At 37.4% G+C, this 26,511-nt stretch overlaps 1 protein-coding gene across 1 annotated transcript; it reads right to left on the bottom strand.

Annotated features, from left to right (window-relative positions):
* Positions 1–4,382: 4,382 nt before the first annotated feature.
* Positions 4,383–25,098, bottom strand: LOC103512554 (protein FAM107B). The gene is made up of 4 exons (XM_017445450.2): positions 25,076–25,098; positions 7,994–8,186; positions 6,935–7,088; positions 4,383–4,803 (listed from the first exon to the last, which is right to left on the bottom strand). Exons 2-4 carry the CDS (start codon positions 8,170–8,172, stop codon positions 4,705–4,707), a joined length of 432 nt encoding a protein of 143 aa, XP_017300939.1. The 5' UTR covers positions 8,173–8,186; positions 25,076–25,098; the 3' UTR covers positions 4,383–4,704.
* Between the last annotated feature and the right edge of the window lie 1,413 nt (positions 25,099–26,511).

Consider the following 26,511-nt stretch of genomic DNA (forward strand, 5'->3'; position numbering starts at 1 on the left):
TGCTGGCTCTTAAGTTCGTGCTAAGCATAGTCTCAAGGCATTTGATTGGTCAATTTTGACTTGAGACTGATCTAAGAACGATCATTCTTGTTCATAAATACGAGTGTCAGGCTCAATGTCCTTTTATACAAGAAATGTATGATTTTAAGGAGGTTTAGAGGGAACTGTAACTGCTAGGGTCTTATCGTCCCGAAATCGAACAGAGAAGGAAGACAGGATAGGAGAAAACCAGCCGTTCCAAGAACGAACTATTATTCTACCTAGTATCTAGCCTAGTTATATCTTATCTTGGGGAGTAGCGCTCCTGCCTTGTAAGCGCTAGGTCGTGGGTTATTTTCCACTCGAAGTGAACATTATCCTACACTGATAAGGTTCGTCTTCCAAACGGCTAGCTTTCTCCTACCCTGTCCTCCTCTCTGCGATTTAAGGATCTCTAAGCCCGGGACCAGCGCCACATCTACGGGATTGGTCCACATCAGTCCGCCAGGCTGTTGGGCCCAGGATGGTTGTGGAAGGTCTGGGCAGTTGAATAGGTGGTGAACATCATGGGGTGCTGAAGTAATTTGCACCAACCGGATCTGAGTTGGAAACCGCTCGTTTGGATAAATTGTTATTGCTGATAAAAGTGAATAGTGCGCCACTGAAACTATTATAATGAGGATATTAAAAGTTAATTATGTGTATAATAATAAGGCAAAAGCCAGTAAGAACAATAATAATAACAACATCAGAAGCACGAAAATTCAATTGAAACTTCTTACTTTGGATCCCCATACAGGGTGTTCAATTAGTCAGGACCAGCGCCACATCTACGGGATTGGTCCACATCAGTCCGCCAGGCTGTTGGGCCCAGGATGGTTGTGGAAGGTCTGGGCAGTTGAATAGGTGGTGAACATCATGGGGTGCTGAAGTAATTTGCACCAACCGGATCTGAGTTGGAAACCGCCACTGAAACTATTATAATGAGGATATTAAAAGTTAATTATGTGTATAATAATAAGGCAAAAGCCAGCAAGAACAATAATAATAACAACTTGGCTCACCGACAACAAGTGTCTGGAAAAGACTAACAAGAAACGCCCGCCAACCCTATTTAGGTACATAAATAGGAAAAGGCTAGGAAGAAGATGAAGTGCCAGAACCAACAACCAATTTCTCATTTCAGCTACAATGCTGTGGTATTGAGGGACCTAAAGATTGGGACAAGAACAACTATTTCAATTGTTCTTCCAAGGATGTGGGCAGTAGGGAAGCTTGTGGAGTTCCATTTTCCTGCTGCAGGAGAAAACCTTCCGTAAGTTCACAATCCTTAGCCTTACTTACCCACTCTTTTCTAGAGGTTTCTTAAAGTAAACTTTAGCCAGCCTAGTTAGCTTGGTTGGTAACGCGTCTGCCTTGTAAGCGCTAGGCCGCGAGTTCCACTGCCCGGAGGCGGTTTTTATCCAGATTGGATAATGTTTGTTCTTGGAACGACTGGCTTTCTCCTATCCTATCTTCCTTCTCTCTTCAATTTCGGTACCTACGATAAGGCAGTTATTCTGAATTGTTACAGTTTGTAAGATGAAAATAGCTATGAACAGTGACCATGGTCTTGGCCAGAGTGAGATTTTCTCTTTTGTTCTCAAATTTAAATTTCAAAGTTTTGGATCAATCTGATTTAGAGATGGGAAAAGAACGTACGAACGAACTGTAGGAACTTGTTCTTTGAAAAAGTTCGTTCCTGAACGGAACTGTTCTTTCTGAATGAATTGTATAACTACGTACCTAATATTTCATATGTTTGATAATATTTCATATGTTTTTATGTTTGATGGTATTTGGACGGCTTTCGGTGAAAACGGTTTGGGTTCTGTTATTGACGCAAGTTGGAAAAGCTTAGGTATATCCGGTTTCTTTTACACAGTTTTACTCCAAAACTGGACATTTTACGAGTATACATATTTAGAACATCAAGCATATTTTACAAGTAGAATTAAGAGTCATTTATGTAGCTACATTATGTTAACAGATGAAAAAATATTTTCTTACTTACTATTATTTAGAAGAGATTGTTCTATTATTTTCGTATTCACATGTTATTTTCTTTCATAAAATAAAACAAATTTCTTGTATTTTATGTGCTAATGAAAAATCATTCAAATGAGTCTTTTTTTCTTTTTAATTTTTCGGAAAACACTTGATTTTTCAAGTTTCTAGGATTTTTCGTGCAGACAGATAAATGAAAATGGGTATTAGTTTTCACAATTTTATCTGCTCAATATGCACACATAAAAAAAAAAAAAAAAAAAAAAAAAAAAAAAAAAATATTCCAACTTGCGTCAATAACAGAACCCAAACCGTTTTCACCGAAAGCCGTCCAAATACCATCAAACATAATTTAACCTTATGAAATATTACGTAGTTATACAATTCGCGGCATATATTTAAATGGGTAGGGAGGAAAAACACGTATTTTAGGTTTAAATACCTGTTGTACTTCTATGCAATCTGAAACCATTAATAACATTTTCAGGAAAAACTCTCGCTTGCTTTAGGCTTTAGGTATTGACTACCGAACCCTGTGAAGATCAGAAAGTATTTCCTCTAAAGGTCTAAATTATTCATTAATATCGACCCGTATTCTTCAAAGACAGATTCCCGGGGCACAATCACAGTTTAATCTCGGTTTAACTCTTGGCCTGAACAATCTGATTGGTTGAATTCAAACATTTCACCTATCAGATTGCGTCATTCAAGAGTTAAACTTAAACCAAGTTTAACTCTGATCGGGGCTCCAGCCATTTTACAATTTTCTTACCAAGTCAAGCATTCGGTTTGCTTAATGAAACAGTACGTACAAAATCAAACAGTTTTCTACATAACTTTATTACACTTACAATAATGTACAAGAGAAAGTCTATACCTTAAAAAAATAATTGATCCTAAGAAAATTAATGAGAAGGAATAGACGATCTCTAGATGATTCTATTGTTGCATCATAATATTAGACAGTCGTTATCAGTGAAATAAAAAATAAATTAAAAAATCCAATTCTACTTAGATTCCTAAAAATTATAGGTACTTGATCTACTAAAAAAAAAAATAATAATAAAAATAAAAAAAATGCCCATATGTTTAAAATATCTTTTTAGGAAGGAGTTGTTAGAATATTTTACGTGGCTGAGTCATAGTTTGTGAATCATCAATTTTTGTCACAGATAGAATTGAATCACTGGAATGTTATAATTATTCATCAAATATTTAATATGATGATGAAATACAAGTATTATAATTAGGTATCTCTTTATTTTCAATTAGGTACTAATAAACAGGTCTTATCGCTCATTCATTGTTCTTGAGTTCAGTTCATCAATTTCATAAAAAGAAAAATTAAAATACCTACATAGCAAATGCATGAACGAGAATTGCTATAGGATATCAAATTATTTTCAATATTCTCTTTATCAAATTCTTTTCAACATTAACAATTTTTAACAAAAGATTTTTACCTCTAAAAAATCATCTATTCCCTCCCCCAATAACAAGAATATTGCTGTTAATCAACAAAACTTACAAATAGTCCCTACCGAAAAAAAATATCACGACAAATCAAAAAGAACAAATACGGTTTTATACCCCCAAGAAGAGAACACATAAATGTAGTTGATCCATAATATTTATCACGACAAATCAAAAAGAACAAATACGGTTTTATACCCCCAAGAAGAGAACACATAAATGTAGTTGATCCATAATATTCATTTAATTAAAATTAAAATCCCAACACACTATTATTAATTTATCATACAGCTGAACTAAAATGAATGTGAAATTAGTTAATGATGGTTCAAGATAGCTTTTTTTCTCTCAAAATTGCAACATCAAATTGTAGAGGTATTGGTAAGAAGATTATTCAACTTCTTGGTGGTATAAACGACATTTCCTAACCAATTCCAAAGGTACACAAATTACACGAGAACAATAATTATATCAATAGAAAGAAGAAAAAAACCATCGTGAAGAAAATTAGGTACGTACGTATATGTATAGGAGAGAAAAATCGACAAATAAGGAAGACGTAAATATAGCACATCCACTAACTAATACGTATTACCTATCTTGGTCTCAAGTGCGCGTTGTTTCACAGTTGATAGGTACCTATGAGAGATGTGAGTAGGTACCTAGATTCACACTGTTAACATAGGTAGGTACCTAGGTGTATGAAGCCTTGCTACGTAATAATTTAAAACGATTGCAAAGTATTATCTAGGTAGAAAAAAACCAACAGAAACTATATTGGAAAATAAATCAATAACCTAGAATTATCCTCATTCCGAACATCATTGCAAGATGTCCTGGTACTTAATGTAATTTGAACAGATACCGATATTTCGAAGATAAGAGCTGCATTTTCCTTCCGGAAAAAAAAAAAAACGATTTCCCATTTCAAGATGGTTTATTTATGCCGGTGCAATAGTCCTACATACTGGACTCCGCACGCGGGGATTTCGTCAGAAATTTCAATGCAATGTAATGGTGTATTCCCAATTTAATCTTCGATGGTTGGGAATGCGCCATCTTGGATTTCCAATAGTTTAGAATAGGCGCTACCACGCCACCTAGTGGTTGAACTAATTCCCGTACCTATTTTCCTTTTAAAGAGGGAAAGCTTCAAAAATCGTCTCTGTTTCCGAAAGGAAAATACAGGTTGGATTGGGTGGTGTTCTACTTGGATTCCATTTTGGCTCGTAGTTTGGCATGGACTTGTAGAAACTCTGGGGTGTCTTTATCTCGAATAGAGTCTCCCTGATCTTGGCATTCCAGCTGTGAATAAGAAACAAATAAAAATACTATCAGGGGAAGGAAATACTATTGGGCAACCCAAATAGCTCAAACATAGGGCACTATTATTTTTTTACTGACATGCTAAGCAGCAAGGGCATGTGTGAAAAACGAGAAAACAGCACCAAACATGAACAAATGGCGCGAGAAAGACGGCAGTCATATTTTTTCGACAGATAAGGAGAAACTTGGCGTGATGATGATAAGGCTTATGGAGGGGTCAACAGTTCATTAGAGATTCAGGATTACGTCATATTACCTATTATTAGTAGTAATATCTACAATACTTTACTGGCAGACATAAAATAAGAGTAGTTGTTCATGTGAAATTTTTAATAATGATAAATATAATAATAAAAATCTTCGCCTTTTCCCGTGTTTAGACGAGGTTGGAGTTTAGGCTGACATTTGGTTTTTTTAAGAGTGCCCTTTGAAAAATCTCAGGACTTGCCCCTGGTAGGTACATTAAGTATATTCCATACTTCTGAGACAAAGTAATCTTATGGATATCATATATGCCATAAAAAGTATTTCTTTGGCATTATGTCATGGGGTCATCTAACATCGATTCTTCTCTTGGTAATTAGGATTCGATCCATGATCACAGAATTCAAATCTTAATATTTATTTCTGATCTCCCCAGAAACAACTTTCTTCTATGCCTCTTCCTCAGTATTGATAAAGCTTAGAATCATGCGTGATAAAATTTCTAAATCGTGGTAGGTAGTAAGATATCAGGGGCGTATTTACAGGAGGGCGAGGGGGCCCCCTGGGCACCCCCCTCGGGCTTCATTTTTCTCCTTTAAGGCCCGTTCCCACTTGTGAGTTCTTCCGATTTATTCCGAATGCCCTGTAGGCAATGTAATTCAAATGAGAGTTTTCCCACTACAAACGACACGATTTTTTCCGAATGTCCTGTAGGCAATGCAATTTAAACGAGTCTGTTCCTATTGGGCACGACACGATTTTTGTCTGAACGACAAATGGGGACGGATCTTCACTGTAGGCCAGACTCCAAAAATTAAAATTTGGAGCGGCCTGATAGTATTTCTCACTTCCCAAGTCGGGTCCACACTAAACGAAGTTCGTCATAGCTTCTCCGTTAGCGAATATGACTATTCGCTCAGTATTTTACACGGACTTAATTAAATTTAATAAAAAACGGAAGGAAACAGTCAGTGGTCTCAGGTTTGCGGTTTGGTGTGACTTTGTAAACAAAATACCTCGAGAACCGTAGAAGCTAAAGACTTGAAAATTGGTAAACCGCTTTTTGGCGTTTTTCAGCTATACTGGCTGGACGGTTAGAGATGTTGTAAAAGGGTGTGACTTCTTGTCATAATACGTAGATACAGGGAGGTTCAGAGTTCCAGACTCTTACGAATAGGTACTTGTGATATACCTATCTGCACAAGAACTGAGGGTTCTAGTGAGGATGAACTATCCAGTAGAAATTTACTTGTCAGATTGGCAGGCTGACGTTACATTGTAACTGAGTACAGCATAAGCAATATGACATATTAGACCATAGACTGACGAATAGGAAGACCAGATATGGCGTATCTACACACCTACGTTGTATACCTATCGTTATCTAATGTGTACTTAGTTTAGTTCTTTGTGGACCCAGAAGAGTACAATAATTGTGTCTCTTATCGCCCATTTGATGAGGGAAATACTACGGGATGGGCATGCTACGACACAGACCACAAGCGTGCTAATGTAGGTAGTAGTTATTTTATTGCCACGAAATAAAAACAGCAGTGAAAAACAGATTGCTCGATCCAAGATTTAAACCGAATTAAACTCTGATTTTAGTCCCAACTCTTAAGGAATCATCGTTCGTTTGTTCAGGTAGACTTTTTTTTTTTTTTTTTTTTTTTTTTTACAGAGGGAACTGTAACTGCTATGATCTTATCGTCCCGAAAACGAAGAGAGAAGGAAGACAGGATAGGAGAAAGCCAGCCGTTCCGAGAACAAACGTTATTCCATCAGGATAAAATCCGCTGCGGGCGGGAATCGAACCCGCGGCCTAGCGCTTACAAGGCAGACGCGCTACCAACTAAGCTAACTAGGCTGGCTAGGTAGACTTTTCTAAATTTCCCTACAAACTTACCGTTTCTAGCCGTTTCGCTCGCTCTTCGATGACTTTTTCAAAAGGCGTTTTGGATTCTAATTTCTCCCTCTCGATTTCTTTCTTCAGCTGATGATCTTTGTGTTTCTCCAACGCCCTTTGTAGTTCTGACTTTTGATTGAGAACATTTTTCCCTCTGAAAATGAAAAGGAGCAATGAAGACAAAGATTTAGATTCGGATTGTATGTTGTAGGTATGCAGTACTATGCAGATTTATCCCAAAAAATGTTGCCTGTAGACAGTACCTAATTGACACCGTTCCATTTAGCTCGCATTAACTCATTAAGAAAGTGTTGCCAACTTAGTTAGCTTGGAGGGTAGTGTGCCTGTCCAGCTCGCGGGTTGAACTTTATACCAAACACATAACCTTCGTTTTTGGAACGGCTGGCTTTCTCCTATGCAGTCCTCTTCTCTTTGATTTCGGGAAAAAGAGACCTTCGTCGTTACAGATCCTTCTATCAAAACACTTTAAAGATATATATTTTCCAAACGGGATACTTTGTCAAGTAGCATTATAACTAGAGGTGAAATTGAATATACTATGCCTTCACTTGACTTGGACTATGAAGATCGTTTCGATGTTTTTCCAAGAGGATTGATAGAGGGAACTGTAACTGCCAAGGTCTTATGGTCCTCCAAGCGAAGAGAGAAGAAAGACAAGGGGAACTGTAACTGCCAAGGTCTTATGGTCCTCCAAGCGAAGAGAAGAAAGACAAGATAGGAAGCCAGCCGTTCCGAATCCGCGCTGGGCGGAAATGGGCCCCGCGACCTAGCGCTTACAAGGGAGGCACGCTACCGTCATAACTAATATATAAATATAATAATAATGATAACTCTTTATTGTAATTAATAATTACAAAATTACAATAGGGGGTGATTATTGCCTAAGGCAATCTCTGCCATCAAACCCTTACAACTACCTAGTGTCTTGAATTTACACACATAAAAAAAAAAAAAAAAAAAAAAAAAATGGGGAGAAGAGGGAAGAGGAAGAAGAAGAAGACTAATCAGGTTGGCTGGATTTAAATCAGTTGAACTTACATTTTTTGGTTGAACATAAGTTCTCTGTGCAGGTTCTGTCGATCGTTGGAGTCGATGCAGGGGTTGTGAGGTTTCTTTGGTAAAATCAGACCTTCCGGTTCTGGGTTCATGTGGGATGGGGGTAGATTCATCCCCCTGGTGGCGAGAACAGGTAGTGGGATTGGGCCTTGGTCTATCATATTGTTGCCTTCACCTGAAACACGACAGACATTGGTTCCTGTTAGATTTAACAGTTGTAAACAGGTGATGTCTGTTAAATTTAACAGGTCAAAACAGTTGCCTGTTAGATTTAACAGTCCAAAAAGAAAACGAGTTTTCGCAATAACAACTGACCACCGAAAATTTCACTTCATTACATTACCTTCCTTCCTATAGCATAAGGAAAGTTGGGGGGGACCCCTGTTTTAAGTAGGTATAACGACCTACCTACCCAAAAAATGAGTTGTAGGTACCAGAAATAAGTTGTGGACACTAGGTCATTTCATTTTTATAAGAAAAGGAGAAATATTGAGAAATAAAATTTTTAATCCCTTGATATTCTAGTTTCAATATCAGATAGAACGAGAATAGATAATGCTGATCCTGCAGTGAACTCTGCTTGGATCTTCGTTTATTTATCTGCGAAGCGGTATCTCGGTATATGAAATCACGACTAAGGGTCAATATTTTAACCTCTGTGAGAAGTTGATGAAAGCTTTGTTACTCTTTCGGTTTGTAAAACTCACTATTTGATTGACTGACTGTATCATGAAAGTTTTTTCTTCATCATCTCAATAAATTTCTTTCTCAACATTGGTGTATTTTACCCATCATTGTACCTATTTGACATCAAGTCGTCTTCTTTTGAGATCTTCATTGGTCTGTCTTGTAAAATACACTGAAGTTTGTGTTTCTTCGTTGTTCGTTTCACCATGTCTTTACTATCAAATGGTTCGTCCGTTTTTGATAAAATTTAACAAAAGTCTTCTTTTATAGATAGGTACCTGAAGGAAATTTTTGATGAGATTTTGGAACCTAGCAGGCTCCCCAAATCATATCTAAGGTTTTCACCCCTGATAGGAAATGTTCATTGAACTTTGAATAAATGGCTATAGGTAGGTACCTATTACATAGGTAGATATCTAGATATAGATACCTACCTAGCTACCTACATAGTATCATAATTATATGGAATCTTAATCCCTAGGTATTCGTATCAAGATATCAAATGACAAAACTTGAACTGTTCTCAGATTCATTCTTTCTAAGTTCACATACTTCACCAATAAATCTCCGGAAAGTACAAAACAATGTCAAAAATTTTCCACACAGCCCGAAATTCTTAATTAAGCATAAAATTTGGTATCCTCTCCGAGCAAAATGGATTAAAGGATTAAAAAATAACTGTATTGATCTAGATACCTAAGAAAAAGATGCATCCTTAATTCCTTATCTAGCTTATCCAGTAATCGGTACACCGATAAGGTTAGAAACAAAGCGTTCCACTACTTAGCTTTAGCATACTATCTAATAGCTATATCTATGTAGTACCTACTTATTAGAAACATTGTGTCTTAGCATAGCATTAGAAAAATCTGGTGTGAACATCACAAAACTTTCCTGATCCTATTGAATTATGCTTATTTGGGCGTCAGTTATGCTTTGGGGGGGGTTTTTCTTCTCTAATGACTTTTTAATATTTCTAACTGTTTAGTCAGTAGAGCTGAAATCCTCCAAAAAGCGGTCAAAATGCCCCAACCTTTGCACCGATCTTATCGAAAGTTTCCTGTTGCATCCTTGTCACATTTGAGGGTTTCATAGAGAAATTTCATGTTTCTAGTTCTAGCTTTTACCTATCGTTCTTGAGATATTTTGTTTGCAGACAGACGTTGTAAAAGTTAGGGTAGAAGAACACCCAAATAAGCACCATTCAATAGGATAAGGAAAGTCGTGTGATATTCACACCAGATTTTTTTTATATATATATATATAAAGTTCACGTCATAAGCAAAGCAGGTATATATTGATGACGTCAGAGGTTTATTGGGCGTTGTTACAAACCACGTCATTATCTAAATTTGTCTGAAGATATCCATGTTTGCTTGAAACATGCTGAGTTCTTTGGAATCCTTAGATTAAGCGGTCTAGAGGTAGATGATCTGAGGGAATGAAGGCATTCTCTACCACCTAACCCTTGGAAATTTTATTTTGTAGTCAAAATATCAAATTAGTAAAAAATAAAAATAATATCTGCCCCGGCTGGGATTTGAACCCGCGGTCACAGGCTTACCGGGCGACCGCTTTGACCCCTTGAACTCGGAAGGTAACGAATTCACTCCCTTTGATCTTTTTCTACCCGAGTTCACTCCGGCTCGTGGATGGTGGGTTTATAGATTTATTTAATTTTCCTGCAGAATTCTTCCTCATTTCCTTCCGATTTAAATGGTTCGGTATAAATCAAATTAGAAGGGTAGAAGGACTTGCACCAAACGTAACAACACGTAGGTACCTACTCTATACATAACTTCCTTAAAGAAAGAAAAAAAAAGCCTAATCGTCAAACTAATAGCTCGAATCAAAATGGATCCTAATGGATCAGGTTTACTTGCCGTTAGGTTTCATTTGGTTTAACATACCTCTACATAACCGACTATGACAAAACTTGGTACACTCTATTTTTAATATTATAAAGTTAACTCTAATATTTCAAACATAACTATAATACTCTGTATTTTAATTAGAACGACATCGGCAGGAGAGTAAAAATTCGATTAACAGCTAAATAATCGTATAAAAAAATGCCTTGGAGCTGAACCATATAATAATCTGATTTCAATAATCGAAGAAATCCTGATTAATAAACTTTAGAAGTACTAGACTCAAGTGCGAAAATTGCCAAAGGGCCTTAAAAAAGAAAAAAAATCTCAACATAAAAGATTCCGGACTTGTTTTTACATAACATAAAGACACATTTTTTTTTTTTTTCTCTCTTTTTAAGAGGTTTGATAGAGGGAGGGAACTATAACTGGTAAGGTCTTATCGTCTCGAAAGCGAAGAGAGAAGGAAGACAGAATACTTACGAGAAAACCAGCCGTTCCGAGAACAAACCTTATCTGTTTAGGATTAAATCCGCCCCGGGTGAGAATCGAACCCGCGACCTAGCACTTACAAGGCAGACGCGCCACTCTCGAAGCTAACTAGGCTGGCCTCATTCTTTCTAAGTTCACATACTTCGCCAATAAATCTCCGGAAAGTACAAAACAATGTCAAAAATTTTCCACACAGCCCGAAATTCTTAATTCAGCATGAAATTTGGTATCCTCTCCGAGCAAAATGGATTAAAGATTAAAAAATAACTGTATTGATCTAAGTAAAAGACGCATCCTTATCTACCTTATCCAGTAATCAGTACACCGAACTCATAGCTAAGGTTAGAAACAAAGCGTTCCTCTACTTAGCATACTATCTAGCTATCTATGTATTAGAAACATTGTGTCTTAGGATAGCATTAGAAAAATCTGGTGTTAACATCACACAACTTTCCTCATCCTATTGAATTATGCTTATTTGAGCGTTAAATGTGCTTTGGGGATTGGGCGGAGGTCTTCTCTCATGACTTTTTGATATTTCTAACTGTTTAGTCAGTAGAGCTGAAATCCCCAAAAAGCGGTCAAAATGCCCCAACCTTTGCACCGATCTTATCGAAAGTTTCCTGTTGCATCCTTGTCACATTTGAGGGTTTCATAGAGAAATTTCATGTTTCTAGTTCTAGCTTTTACCTATCGTTCTTGAGATATTTTGTTTGCAGACAGACACACACACGGACCAATGGCTGAAATTTTGGATTTAGGCTCAGAGACCTCAAAACGTGTTCTGGCACTAAAAACTGACAAACGAAAAATTTCGGAGAATACACTGAGAGGCTGGATGGAGAGAACTGTAACTGCCAAGGTCTTATCGTCCCGAAAGCGAAGAGAAAAGAAAGACAAGATAGGAGAAACCCAGCCTTTCCTAGGATGAACCTTATCCGTTCAGGATGAAATCCGCCCCCGGGCCGGAATAGAACCCGTGACCTAGCACTTACAAAGCAGACGCGCTACCCTCCTAAATTATAGGATAAGGAAAGTAAACATTTACTGGTGAGACTTTTTGGATTTGCCAAAATTCAAAACCAGTCTGATAAATTCAAAGACGCTTTTTGAAACTTTTCAAAAGAAATGGACTGATATCCTCTTGTTCCCTACACCCTACACCTAATGACTACTGAATCTTCGTAGTATGAGTCTTGAGAGCCAGCCTAGTTAGCTTAGTTGGTAGTGCGTCTGCCTTGTAAGCGCTAGGCCGCGGGTTCGATTCCCGCCCGGGGCGGATTTTAATGACTACTGAATCTTCGTAGTATGAGTCTTAAGCTGTTGAGCCCTTTAAATTTCTTATTAGAAAATTTCCTTATTTGAAATTCCGTAGATGTGCGATGTCTCTAGCTCTTTAAATTTCTTGGTCGTCTACTACAAAGTACAAAGATGTTTTTCTGTATTAGTGTATCGCTCCTCGGGGTAGGTTATATCAAAGCTGTTAGGAAAGCGAATCACAAGCATGTTATTTTCAAATATGTAGGTATCTAGGAATTTATGTTTATGTGTACTTGTTCATCAGGAATTTATATTCATATGTGTACATACATATAGGAATTCATAGTATTTGTTGACAAACGAAAAATTTCGGAGAATACACTAAGAGGCTGGACAGAGGAAACTGTAACGCCCAAAGTCTTATCGTCCCGAAAGCGAAGAGAAAAGAAAGATAAGATAGGAGAAAGCCGGCCTTTCCTAGAACGAACCTTATCCGTTCAGGATAAAATCCTCCCCCGGGCCGGAATAGAACCCGTGACCTAGCACTTACAAAGCAGACGCGCTACCCTCCTAAATTATAGGATAAGGAAAGTAAACATTGTCTAGCATTAACATTGTGTCATGCCGAAGCATCTCACACGCTACGGGTCATTGGGTATGCTAACGGCATCTCCAGGATCTGGAAGTGCACTATTTGTTTTTCCTGACGAAACTAATTGGGAACTCTGTCGAGCGAAGCTGAAGATGAGGAAATAAGGATCAAGATCTTGAAGACTTGGATATCCTAGAATGGAGGAGTTGCAATTGGGAAAATATTATTAATAAGATGTCGATTCCTACGTAAAAAGTTGTCAAAAATCCAAATCTGAGGTCAAAACTCGGAAAAAGTAACTTTAAAAGGTCGAAAATTTAATTCTTAATTGCCGTTCTAATGAAAAAGTTCGAAGAGTTGTGACGTCAGATTTCACGTCAAAATGCGCAGAAACGCTTGCGCACAAACGGGAGTAATGAATTCTGACGTCATCGCCTACGGGAGCGTATGCCGTGACGTCAAAGTTTACGATTTACCGGTATTTTTTAAATCGTGAAGAAAGGGTAATGTCATCATTGTTTTTTACTTTCCTTATCCTATAGGTAGGTAGGAAAGTAATGTAATCGGGTCAAATTTTCGATTGTCAGTTTTTAGTGCCAAAACACGTTTTGAGATCCCTAGAGCCTAAATTAAAGTTTCAGCCATTGGTCCGTGTGTGTCTGTAAACAAAATACCTCGAGAACCGTAGAAGCTAAAGACTTGAAAATTGGTAAACCGCTTTTTGGCGTTTTTCAGCTATACTGGCTGGACGGTTAGAGATGTTGTAAAAGTTAGGGTAGAAGAACACCCAAATAAGCACCATTCAATAGGATAAGGAAAGTCGTGTGATATTCACACCAGATTTTTTTTATATATATATATATAAAGTTCACGTCATAAGCAAAGCAGGTATATATTGATGACGTCAGAGGTTTATTGGGCGTTGATACAAACCACGTCATTGTCTAAATTTGTCTGAAGATATCCATGTTTGCTTGAAACATGCTGAGTTCTTTGGAATCCTTAGATTAAGCGGTCTAGAGGTAGATGATCTGAGGGAATGAAGGCATTCTCTACCACCTAACCCTTGGAAATTTTATTTTGTAGTCAAAATATCAAATTAGTAAAAAATAAAAATAATATCTGCCCCGGCTGGGATTTGAACCCGCGGTCACAGGCTTACCGGGCGACCGCTTTGACCCCTTGAACTCGGAAGGTAACGAATTCACTCCCTTTGATCTTTTTCTACCCGAGTTCACTCCGGCTCGTGGATGGTGGGTTTATAGATTTATTTAATTTTCCTGCAGAATTCTTCCTCATTTCCTTCCGATTTAAATGGTTCGGTATAAATCAAATTAGAAGGGTAGAAGGACTTGCACCAAACGTAACAACACGTAGGTACCTACTCTATACATAACTTCCTTAAAGAAAGAAAAAAAAAGCCTAATCGTCAAACTAATAGCTCGAATCAAAAAGTAGGTTTATGAACCTAGGTTTAAGATCCGGTGCCTAATGGATCAGGTTTACTTGCCATTAGGTTTCATTTGGTTTAACATACCTCTACAAGTCAATACATAACCGACTATCATCTCCTAAAGTACCAAATCCATGAGGCAAATCGTGCTATGACAAAACTTGGTACACTCTATTTTTATTACCTATAAAGATAACTCTAATAAACAACAAACTTGAAATTCCCTGATGAAGATCACCTGCCTAGTGTAAGAGAATCCCTAATGAATAGGAAGAACAAAAAAAAACCCCTCATGAAGAAAAGCAAATGAATAAGTAGGTAGCTCACAATAAATCCCTAAAGAAGAACGCCTGATGTTTGTAAGAGAATCCCAATGATAATTTGATAATGATGGGTTGATGGGAAATAATGTTTGTGTGACGGATATGAAAATTCCTCCTGATTGAAAACTGCATTTCCTCGCGCGTCCCCCAATCTCTGTGTTTCTGGTGCATTCTCTGTGGAAACTCGAATCTCATTTCCTGTGCAGACAGCACGGAGTTCTAAATTGATTTTCACTTTCATCCAGCATTCCATTACTGGATTCCATTAGGTTTTTGTCATTCGGAATACAATTTACAATTAAATTGCATCAGAGCTGGCGCTAATACAAGGTATTGTTTGGAAATGACGATTTTCCCATGTCAGACATGGAACGGTGTAAAAAAATGCTTCAAAAGTGTAGTTAGCTTATTGGGTATGGGAACCAATTCTTATATCAGACGCTTAGGTCTACTTTCTAAGAAAATTTAGTATTAGTGGATGTGACAGAATTACCGATTTTACTAACAAGTACATAATAGCAACACAGTGGTGAATCTTTTGGTTTCACCAGTTCAGGATTTGGATTTTGGGGTCGTGGCACTCCATCGCATCCAGTCCTGCAGAAAAAACACTCCCCTAGCATGCAGGTACCCACAGTATAGGTACCGTGTTAGCATGTCTGCGTATAGCATGACTTCAATGATGTAAGACACCAGCATGCTATGATTATATCAACCTGCAGCTCCAGGCTACGGTACCCACTATCGTTACACGGTTCACTGGAGTAACTAGAGTTTCAGGTGATAAGTAGGACAGCATTTTCAATTCCCCCGACTTTTTGATTTTGTCTTATTTCCGGTGTTCGATTCCCCTGATATTTTTTTAAGGTTGCCATGGACTGGATGTTCCAAACTCGAGCTTGGGATAATAAGAGACTCTTTACTCTTTATATAAGATGATATTAACGAAAATGTAGTTCAAGGTAAGAATTCTAGGGCAGAATGAATTTATAGGTGAGTGTGCCCTTGAGTAAACTTGAATCTTCAGTCAAATCGGTCACTCAAAGTCCAAAATGGTGACGAATTTTGGAATATACTGAAAAAAATGTAGAACTGAAACCTATTGATCCAGAGCCATTTTATTCAGTGAAGTATGTAGGACGTAGGTAAGTAATGTAAGTTGTATTGAATTATCGAGTCGGGGCTTGAAGATGTCGACCTAACCCAGAGTTTTGATAATTAACATGACAATAAATTCTGCTCCAGTTTAATATAAATTTTCCAACTAGGTGAAAGTTTTCGAGATTTTATGATTCTCATTTATCAACCTTTCATTTTACTGAAAAAATGTAGAACTGAAACCTATTGATCCAGAGCCATTTTATTCAGTGAAGTATGTAGGACGTAGGTAATGTAAGTTGTATTGAATTATCGAGTCGGGGCTTGAAGATGTCGACCTATAACCCAGAGTTGTGATAATTAACATGACAATAAATTCTGCTCCAGTTTAATATAAATTTTCCAACTAGGTGAAAGTTTTCAAGATTTTATGATTCTCATTTATCAACCTTTCATGTTGACTTTGGCGTTTATCATTTGTTTGTTCGCCTAGACAGGAGATCCCTAGTGGGGTAATATGTAGTTATTGTGTTGTTGTTGTTGTTGTTGTTGTTATAAGATATGTTATCATGAAGAATTGACTGAAAAATTTGAAAAAGGAGCTTCCCTTCAAATGCGACAGACAGGAACGGGGGTGATATCAGCAAAATTGACATTTTTCACAATTTTCGTCGAATGGAATTTGGCAACATCGAAGTAATCAATTCTGATTTCGAAATTTTGAACTGACGGACTGGTACTTAGTACTTACCTAGTACTTGTGTAATTAAGTTGCATATCTATATACTTCTATAGTGTAGAGAAGTAATCAGTGCATTTGGTGCAACAATTTTGATTAGGAATTCTGGACCTACATCTTCCTAATTTATTTTTTCCAGCCCTAATTTCCAGAATGTCTAATCAAAAACTGCCCTGTTTGCTGCCTACTTTTTTTTTAAAAATCATTGCTGCCAGATTTACTCCACTCGGACTAACACACAGATAATACCTACCTACTACCTAAGTCTCCTAATGAACATGTACCTAGGTACCTACAAGTGTAATACCCACTTTCCTATCTAGAACCTAGACTGACTGACTGACTCCTAATTAAAATGTAGCTAGTGACAAAGGCACGAGTGTAATATCTACTTACCTACCTAGTCTCCTAATGAAAACGTACCTAGATAAAATGCTAAGTAATAAAATTATTACCGAGTATCATTTTGTACCATAATTTTCAAACTAGGCTAAAGCCGTTTCTGAGATATAAGCGTGGTTCGCAAATCACGAACCACCCTGTATAGTTACAGGTCCGTCAGTTCTAGTTACAAAGGTACGAGTGTAATATCTACTTACCTACCTAGACTCCTAATGAAAACGTACCTAGATAAAATGCTAAGTAATAAAATTATTACCGAGTATCATTTTGTACCATAATTTTCAAACTAGGCTACGTTTTGTTAGGAAAAGTTGTAACACACGCAGTAAGGAATTTATAGATACCACTATAAGTTGAGTAAGTATGATTTAAATCGCGTGGTATAGAGAAAGAGTTTGGGAAATTTGTGTTGTGAACTTTTCCTGTAAAGCCTTAGAACAAGGAAATCTTTAATTCCCAAGGACATGTACTTACAGCCTGTTCCAGAAGTCCTGGGGAAGTGGAGATAGTTACGTTTTTTTCCTCCCTCTCTTTCCTTCCCTGTCTCCCTCCTTATATTTCTTAGTTAAATAATAGTAACATTGTATGTAGGTTGGTTGGTTATTGGTTTTCAAAAGTATTCCCCATAAATCATAAAATTTATCATAGGCCCCGTTGGGATACATTTCAGTCTGCAAGTATTTTATTGGGTGGGGCGGGCTAAAATCAGAGTTTAAATTAAACTCGGTTTAAGGTTAACTCTTGATTAGGCAAACCATCTGATTGTTCGATGGTTTACCCAATCAACCATCACAAGGAACTTAAACCTCTCTCCCTATTGTAAAACGTACAACTAATAACATACGTAAACCTATTCTAATAACTTACATACCTATCTATTAGGACACTATTTTGGCTATTTCCACCCTGATCCAAGATAATGGTTTCATGGTGACTAACTTTTGGAGCACACTGTAGTATGAACGATGATTATGTTCGTTTTGTTTATAAATATTCCATCTTCTCACGCACATCATCGGGACACGAACCCATAAACCTCTAGCTTTCTAGGAAATTAATTGATACAATAACAAACCTTCAGAATTTGAGACTTTAGAAGATTTTGAAGATGATGGCCTCATTTGAAGATTTAGAAGATTAGACTGTAAAGGTTAAACTTTCTAAGGTTCTGTTAACGAAAGATCCATTGAAAGGAAGTTGAGTAGGAGTCTAGGACTTCAAAGGTCTTCATACGAGGAAATGGTCTGAGAATCGAAGCCAGGACTTTCAGCATGAACGCCAACCATCAACCATCTTACTGCAACACTGGTGTTTTTATTCACGGATGAATAACGTTTAGCATCACGTAGTTCATTTTGTTCAGGTATTATAGTCCAGGACTTCAGGGATGTAGAAGGGAAAAAGGGTAATCATGTTCCGTACCATAAAATGTTTGCACAAAATTCCCTCTCGGTGGATTTTGACAGATGCATTCTTGGAGGAAATAAGAATCGGAATTTTACGAGAGTTTCAAATGGTCTAACGGAAGCATTGTTTGCAGTTCCTGTATTCCCTAATTCCCTTGGTCTTTGTAGAGAAATGGTTCCCTGTAGATCCCGCTCAAGCTTGGGATAATAAGAAACTCGAGACCCTCCGCTTCCTCCCTCTCTCATATATCCCCTCCCTCCCTCTTCCTTCCCTTTTCTTTCTCTAGTTTCGCCTCCATTTGTTCTCTCTCTTTTCTTTCTCTCTCTCTCTCTCTCTCTCTCTCTCTCTCTCTCACCCTCCGCTTCCTCCCTCTCTCATATATCCCCTCCCTCCCTCTTCCTTCCCTTCTTTCTCTCTCTAGTCCCCCTATCTCCCTCCCTCTTCCTTCCCTTCTTTCTCTCTCTAGTCCCCCTATCTCCCTCCCTTCTCCGTCTTACCTCTCATTTCAGTTTCGCCTGAAACTCGAGCTTGGGATAATAAGAGACTCTTTATATAAGATGATATTAACGAAAATGTAGTTCAAGGTAAGAATTGTAGGGCAGAATGAATTTATAGGTGAGTGTGCCCTTGAGTAAACTTGAATCTTCAGTCAAATCGGTCACTCAAAGTCCAAAATGTTGACGAATTTTGGAATATTCTGAAAAAAATGTAGAACTGAAACCTATTGATCCAGAGCTATTTTATTCAGTGAAGTATGTAGGACGTAGGTAATGTACGTTGTATTGAATTATCGAGTCGGGGCTTGAAGATGTCGACCTATCCAGAGTTTTGATAATTAACATGACAATAAATTCTCCTCCAGTTTAATATAAATTTTCCAACTAGGTGAAAGTTTTCGAGATTTTATGATTCTCATTTATCAACCTTTCATTTTGACTTTGGCGCTTTATTCAGTGAAGTATGTACTTAGGACGTAGGTAATGTAAGTTGTATTGAATTATCGAGTCGGGGCTTGAAGATGTCGACCTAACCCAGAGTTTTGATAATTAACATGACAATAAATTCTGTTCCAGTTTAATATAAATTTTCCAACTAGGTGAAAGTTTTCGAGATTTTATGATTCTCATTTATCAACCTTTCATGTTGACTTTGGCGTTTATCATTTGTTTGTTCGCCTAGACAGGAGATCCCTAGTGGAAAGCTTAGCGTCAAATAGATCTGTCTTCGGTTGGTCTGCAAAGTGTAAATTTCCTACCCTCTTCATCATCCAGGCTACTTCTCTTCCACTAGTTATTCTTCCAAGGCACCATACTCATTCTCCGAGCTAAGGATTCCTTAGCAAGGGAACTAACAGCTTGAAATCTCTTTAGCACGATGGAATCTTCAAGTACTCTCTATCGAGACCCATCGCTTTCTGAGAGTAAATTTTGCCAAAAAATTTGCTATTTACTGTAGAATTGTTTAGATGTCTTTTACCAGTGAGGTTATTGTGTAGGTAGGCGAGTAGCTTGTTGCCGAATGGAGGGTACTGACGGTCGTCGACTAAATGTGGACACGGACAGCATTCAATTCCCCCGACTTTTTGATTTTGTCTTATTTCCGGTGTTCGATTCCCCTGATATTTTTTTAAGGTTGCCATGGACTGGATGTTCTATTCCACCGATTATTGTGTACAGGTAGAAAACTTGAGCACGTCAATTCTCCCTCGTATCAATTTGTAGAATTTTAATTAGAAGTGTTTTCAAGTTCAAAGTGATCATGTCATCATCCATTAAATTTGTTACTAGCGAAAACCGTGGCAGATAAAGAAATTACTGACCAAAAGCTGGACCATTCACACGAGCCTCCAAGTGAAAATGGATTCTGTCAAGTATTCACTATTTTTGGTTACAAAAATCACCAGTACATACCCCTAGTGTTTTGTATATTAGAGGATAAGACCACATCCAGCTATGAAAAGTGTATAAATATAAATTAAAATCCTGTTTTTAATTTTCTATTCATCGGGGGAATCGACATATACCTTTTTTTTAACTATCGGGGGAATAGAAGCATACCCTTGAGGCTTAAAAATTTGCGATCGGGGGAATCGGTATGAAATCGGGGGAATCGACGTCAGGAGATCCCTAGTGGAAAGCTTAGCGTCAAATAGATCTTTCTTCGGTTGGTCTGCAAAGTGTAAATTTCCTACCCTCTTCATCAAGAGTTGTTCAAGACGGAAAAATTTGCTATTAACTGTAGAATTATTTAGATGTCTTTTACTAGTGAGGTTATTGTAGGTAGGCGAGTATAGCTTGTTGCCGAATGGAAGGTACTGACGGCCGTCGACTATATGTGGACACAGCTCACCAAACCAGATGAAGATCATGAACTCAAGAGATATGGCTAGTGACTAATAAAGACTAGGTACTGAGGAGGAAGACGAGAACGAAGAAGAATAGGATGAAGAAAATGAAGAGAAGGAGAGGTGGAAATGTCTCAGAAACGCGACTTGTAAGCTAAAACAAATACTGGAGACAGAGGGAGAGAAACGAAAGTTTACATGAAAATCCAATAAAAAAAGCGAACAGAAATATAAATAGATGGCAAGATAGAAGATAGTAAGGTATGTGGAAGGAAGAAAAAAGGAGTAGCTATGTTTGCACAAATTTTCTAAAAACTTCATTGACTACTTTCTGAGTATCTTGGGTAAGAATATTGCTTACTTCTTTTGAAGCAAAATTTCTACATCTTAATTATTCTAAGATTTCTAAGTATTTACTTAGATATCACCTACATTCACTTACTATTTACTTGGAAATTAATTGATACAATAACAAACATTCAGAATTTGTGACTTTAGAAGATTTTGAATATGATGGCCTCATTTGAAGATTTAGAAAATTAGTCTGTAAAGGTTAAACTTTCTAAGGTTCGTACTCTTGTTTACGATTTCCAATGACACCATCAGTGTTTACAATTTCCAGTAACTTTGTCGTGTTTACAATTACCTCAATATAAGTTCACACAGGCAAGTGTAGCCTACTTGAATCCTCAAAAGCCTACGATACCATATTCTATGTATTTCAGGCAGGGTATATTATGTATGTAGGCACTCTATATTTCAGGCAAGCTTTTCTCTAGTAATGGTTCTGAAAAAGTTATGTGGGCCCTAGGCCAATATTAGAAATGAGATTGTCGTTTTTAAAAGCCTGCAGAGAATTATTATTTTACTTATTTCATAATTATCTAATATACTCTATTACTTTCTTGACGGATAGATCAATGAAGGGCCCTAACTTGTGATAATCCGCGGGAACCCGAAACACACTCTTTTCCAGATTCTAGAGTTGTCTTGGATAATTTCTTGGGAGATTTTGGTCTTCATTTTGCCTATTTAGCTATTTTAGTCCCGAGAAAAAGAAAAATTCCGTTGGTCCTCATTTTTCCTGCTCTATGACTTTGAAACATCACCCAAGTAAGCGCAACTGATATATTCTCGATGCTGAGAACAGAATCAGCAATAGAAGAGTAAAAGTACAAGAGCATAACTTGAAATTTTGAAACCCGTGATATCTAGAAGGAAACTTTGAGAAAATATGGTAGGTATCGTATTACCTACTTTGCGTGTAGTACCCACATTACCCTGCCTGGGTGGTGTAGTGGTCAAGGCGCTCGCCTGGTAAACAGGAGGGCGTGGGTTCAATCCCAGCCGAGGTATGGAATTTTATCCTCAATATAATTTGAGAATTTGACCACAATAATAGTAGTAGCCTACTGCTGGAGTAAAGGGACTTTTCAGTCCTATTTAGTGGTCAAGGCGCTCGCCTGGTAAACAGGAGGGCGTGGGTTCAATCCCAGCCGAGGTATGGAATTTTATCCTCAATCCTAATTTGAGAATTTGACCACAATAATAGTAGTAGCCTACTGCTGGAGTAAAGGGACTTTTCAGTCCTATGCGAGCATTTTGACCACAATAATAGCAGTAGCCTACTGCTGGAGTAAAGGGACTTTTCATTCCTATGCGAGCAGTATAAATAAGCACTATTATTACCTACTTATTACATTACGTACACTGATACTCGTACATGTTTCTCAGATAAATCCTCTCCTGAGTCAGATCATTTCTCCTAGCTAGCAGATTTTAATCCGGGCCTTAATCTCTAGCACTCTAGGACAACGGATAACTTGAAATTTTGAAACCCGTGATATCTAGAAGGTAACTTTGAGAAAATATGGTAGGTATTGTATTACCTACTTTGCGTGTTGTACCTACATTACCCTGCCTGGGTGGTGTAGTGGTCAAGGCGCTTGCCTGGTAAACAGGAGGGCGTGGGTTCAATCCCAGCCGAGATATGGGATTTTATCCTCAATATAATTTGAGCATTTTGACCACAATAATAGTAGTAGCCTACTGCTGGAGTAAAAGGACTTTTCAGTTCTATGCGAGCAGTATAAATAAGCACTATTATTACTTATTGCATTATGTACACTGATACTCGTGCATGTTTCTCAGATAAATCCTCTCCTGAGTCAGATCATTTCTCCTAGCTAGCAGATTTTAATCCGGGCCTTAATCTCTAGCTCATCCTCAACCTAACTAGACTGGCAGATGCACCCTGAAGGCCAGTTCCCACTTGTCGTGAGTTTCATTAGATTTTTCTCCGAATATCCTGTAGGCAATGTAATTTAAAGTAATTTGAGGAGCTGGATACAAAAAGGGAAATATGGATTTTTGGCCCTTTTTGCGTAAAACGGTTTTTTTAATAGAACGTAGTGCGCTCTATCTTCCAGCGTTTGATCTGCAGTGATAACTTTTTTTTTTCGATGAGTTACAGCGTTTTTTGTAAACATACTTTTCAAGGATTTTGATGAAAAATTGAAAACTTTAAAGTTAAATATCTCAGCTTGATAATTTTCATTTAGGTATTGCCCTTTTTGCACCCAGCTCCTCATTTGCCTTTAGGGACAAAAACAAGCATGAGGGTCCCCCTCTAAATACGGCCCTGGCTGTGATGTGTAATAGGGGGGAAGGGACTATGATATCAGTAATGATGAGGGGGCACTATTACATAGAACATGGGTACCCTGATAACCCTATTATAGAGGTTCAAGGCCGGCAATGCATCAGTGGTTGTCAACATGGGGTACAAGCCAGCCACCCTATTATAGAGGTTCGAGGCCGGCAATGCATCAGTGGTTGTCAACATGGGGTGCAAGCCAGCCGTTCCGAGAACGGACTTTACCTATTTGGGATAAAGTTCGCCCAGGGTGGGAATCGACCTCGTGAACTAGCGCTTACAGACGCGCTACCTTCCAAGCTATAACTATAAACTAGACTAGACTAGCATATATGTATTCACCCTAACAAGAATACTTATTTGGGTAGGTATTCGGTTACTAATTGAGACTTGTTACAACTCATAATTAAGCGTAGGTGGCTATCAACTTGTTAGCAAAAGTAAAATGATTTTGCCCCTTAATTGTCAGGTTAGGTACCAATAAAAAAATTGTTCTTTACGAAGAAAATCCGCCAATCACCCACTCAAGCACGACCTGGCTGTCAAGGCTGCCACAGCCCACCACACAGCCTACTACAACAGACTACTAAAGATTATACTACAGCAACATGGGATTGGGAATATTTTAACGCTAAACTTCACAGCAGATCTCATGATGTGTGCAATATGGTGAAGGTTTGTTAAACATTCACACAATAAAAGCAGGCTAAACGTACGTGAATTATGAATGACGAAGTGCAGCGAGCGTGAATGTGGCCTTGATGTGAAGAAATATACGGGTGGGAAATTTTCTCATTGACCTATCAAACGAAGAGAATTATGGAAATCTATTGCGGGTTGTGGGGGAAAATAGATGTTATGTATATTAGGAGAGGTAAAGTGTTCTTCTAAAAACGAATGTGTGTTATTGACTTATTGTCTAGTCTAGTCATTTCACAGCAAATTAGAAATAGGAACTAGGTACTGATGGAAAAAAATGTAGGTGTCTAGAACTGATAACGAAGGTAATACCTAATAGTTATCGTTGATGAACTCCCTCATGAAGAAGAACGAGAAAAAATCCCTGATGAAGAAGAAATTCCCTAATGAAGTAGAAATCCTGCATGCCCTATGTAAGAAAATCCCTAATGAAGAAAAGCTGATATGATAAATAATAGGAAGAACAAAAACAAAAAAAAAAAAAAAAAACCCCGGCAAAGAAAACAAAAGACTATCTCAGTTCTCAGATAACCACTTTAAGTTCATGTTATTGACAGACGTTAGTGACTTATTTGTCTTGACTTAGGATAACATACAAGTTGTGTAAATGACATAGTTCGCTCAATGACAGTCATTATTTACAATGATTTTTTTTTTTTTTTTTTTTTTTAAAATTATAACTTGGTGGTGCTTTTTTGAAATGAATAATCCTAAAAAAAAAAAAAAAAAAAAAAAAAAAAAAAAATAAAACTGTTCTGTACTTATTGAAAATAAAATGGTCATGGAAAACCGCAATTTTCCGCAGGTTGATAACCTTGGGACCAAATGAAAGTGAACTCAGGTATGGGAAATACTTTGTTCATTTATTTATTTACTTTTTATTTGAAGAATTACTTTACAAAACCACATACCTACTTTATTTAGACTGCCAGGTGGCAGCGTAGGTTCTAATACCTTCAGCCAGAGGAGGTGGAATGTGAAATATACCTACCTTACAGAAATTAACTTAAGCATTAGGTACCTATTTACCTACGTACCTACCTGCAAGTAACAAACATCTAGGTACCTACAATTTGAAGAAGAGAAAAAAAAAACAAAAAACAATTTAATAAAGTGAACAAAAGAAATCTCGTACCTCGTTCTTGACTGAAATAATTTCGCACTCCTAATCCTCGCGATAAAAGTCAAGGCGTGATATCACTTCGACAAATACTAGAACAATGATTGGAAAAAAAATTCCGCCCTCGTATCTCCGATGGCACATTATTAAATAAATAGAACAGTAATCTAATTTGATGTCTATAATCTGCTTAACGTATTAGTGCCCCAGGGACTGTTATGAATTTTTTTTCCTACTCCCATTTCTAGCCCCCTGTCACTCTTGTACCCCATTTTCTCTTGCCCCCACTCCCCATTGTAGGTACCTAAACCTATAATATTTTACAAGTTAGGTAATACCTACTTACCTACCTACTTATCTGATAACCAATAATACCTATATATAGGTACTTACTTACTTACCTATACATGCACCTACGTGCTAGCTTTAATGGAATTTCAAGGTCGTAAAGATATATACATACGTATAATAAATTTTTAACCCAGGATTGTTCTATATGATTTACCTACCTACTTATATCTCTACATGAAAAAAAAAAAAAATCTACCTAGTAGGTACGTACGTACATAGAAAAATAGTAAATAAAAATTTAAGAAAAATAGATAAAGAAAATTCATACCTACATACCTTATACATATAGACAAAAAAATCGTGAAGAAACCCCGGGGATTGTTATGAATTTTTTTCCCAGTCCCATTTCTAGCCCCCTGTCACTCTTGTACCCCATTTTCTCTTGCCCCTACTCCCCATTGTAGGTAGATTTACGGTATAGGCTATAGGTTCCTACTTCCTACTGTTTTACTAGTTAGGTAATACTCCGAGGTACCTACTTATCTGATATCCAATAATAGCTATATCTAGGTACTTACCTACTCGTATACCTACGTGCTAGCTTTAATGGAATTTCAAGGTCGTAAAGATATACATACGTATAATAAATCTTTAACCCAGGATACCTAGAAAGGGTTTGTTCTATATGATTTACCTACCTACTTATATCTCTACATGAAAAAAAAAAAAAAAATCTACCTAGACTCTAGCTCATCCTAACCATACTTCATCGTCTCTCACGTTGTGTGAGATATTCCACATGGGTAAAATGAATAACAATATGGTTTATAATGGTGTACAATTACGGGGGTTCATCATACCTCTCTCACGTTGTGTGAGATATTCCACATGGGTAAAATGAATAACAATATGGTTTATAATGGTGTACAATTACGGGGAACACAGTAAATTAATACCCTATTAGTCGGCGCTGGTGTAATGGAGAATTGAGGAAGAGGATGTTATGTATTAGGAGAGGTAAAGTGTTCTTCTAAAACGAATGTGTGTTATTTTGACTTATTGTCTA

This window comes from Diaphorina citri, unplaced genomic scaffold, assembly GCF_000475195.1.
Source record: "Diaphorina citri unplaced genomic scaffold, Diaci psyllid genome assembly version 1.1 scaffold851, whole genome shotgun sequence".
Taxonomy (NCBI): Eukaryota; Metazoa; Arthropoda; class Insecta; order Hemiptera; family Psyllidae; genus Diaphorina; species Diaphorina citri.

Excerpts from the sequence above, each read along its gene's own strand:
- LOC103512554 (XM_017445450.2), bottom strand. The coding sequence starts at position 8,172 with ATGATAGACCAAGGCCCAATCCCACTACCTGTTCTCGCCACCAGGGGG. Across the intron at positions 7,089-7,993 it reads CTTATGTTCAACCAAAAAAT|AGGGAAAAATGTTCTCAATC; the intron begins GTAAGTTCAACT and ends TTTCATTTTCAG. Across the intron at positions 4,804-6,934 it reads GAGCGAAACGGCTAGAAACG|CTGGAATGCCAAGATCAGGG; the intron begins GTAAGTTTGTAG and ends TCTTATTCACAG.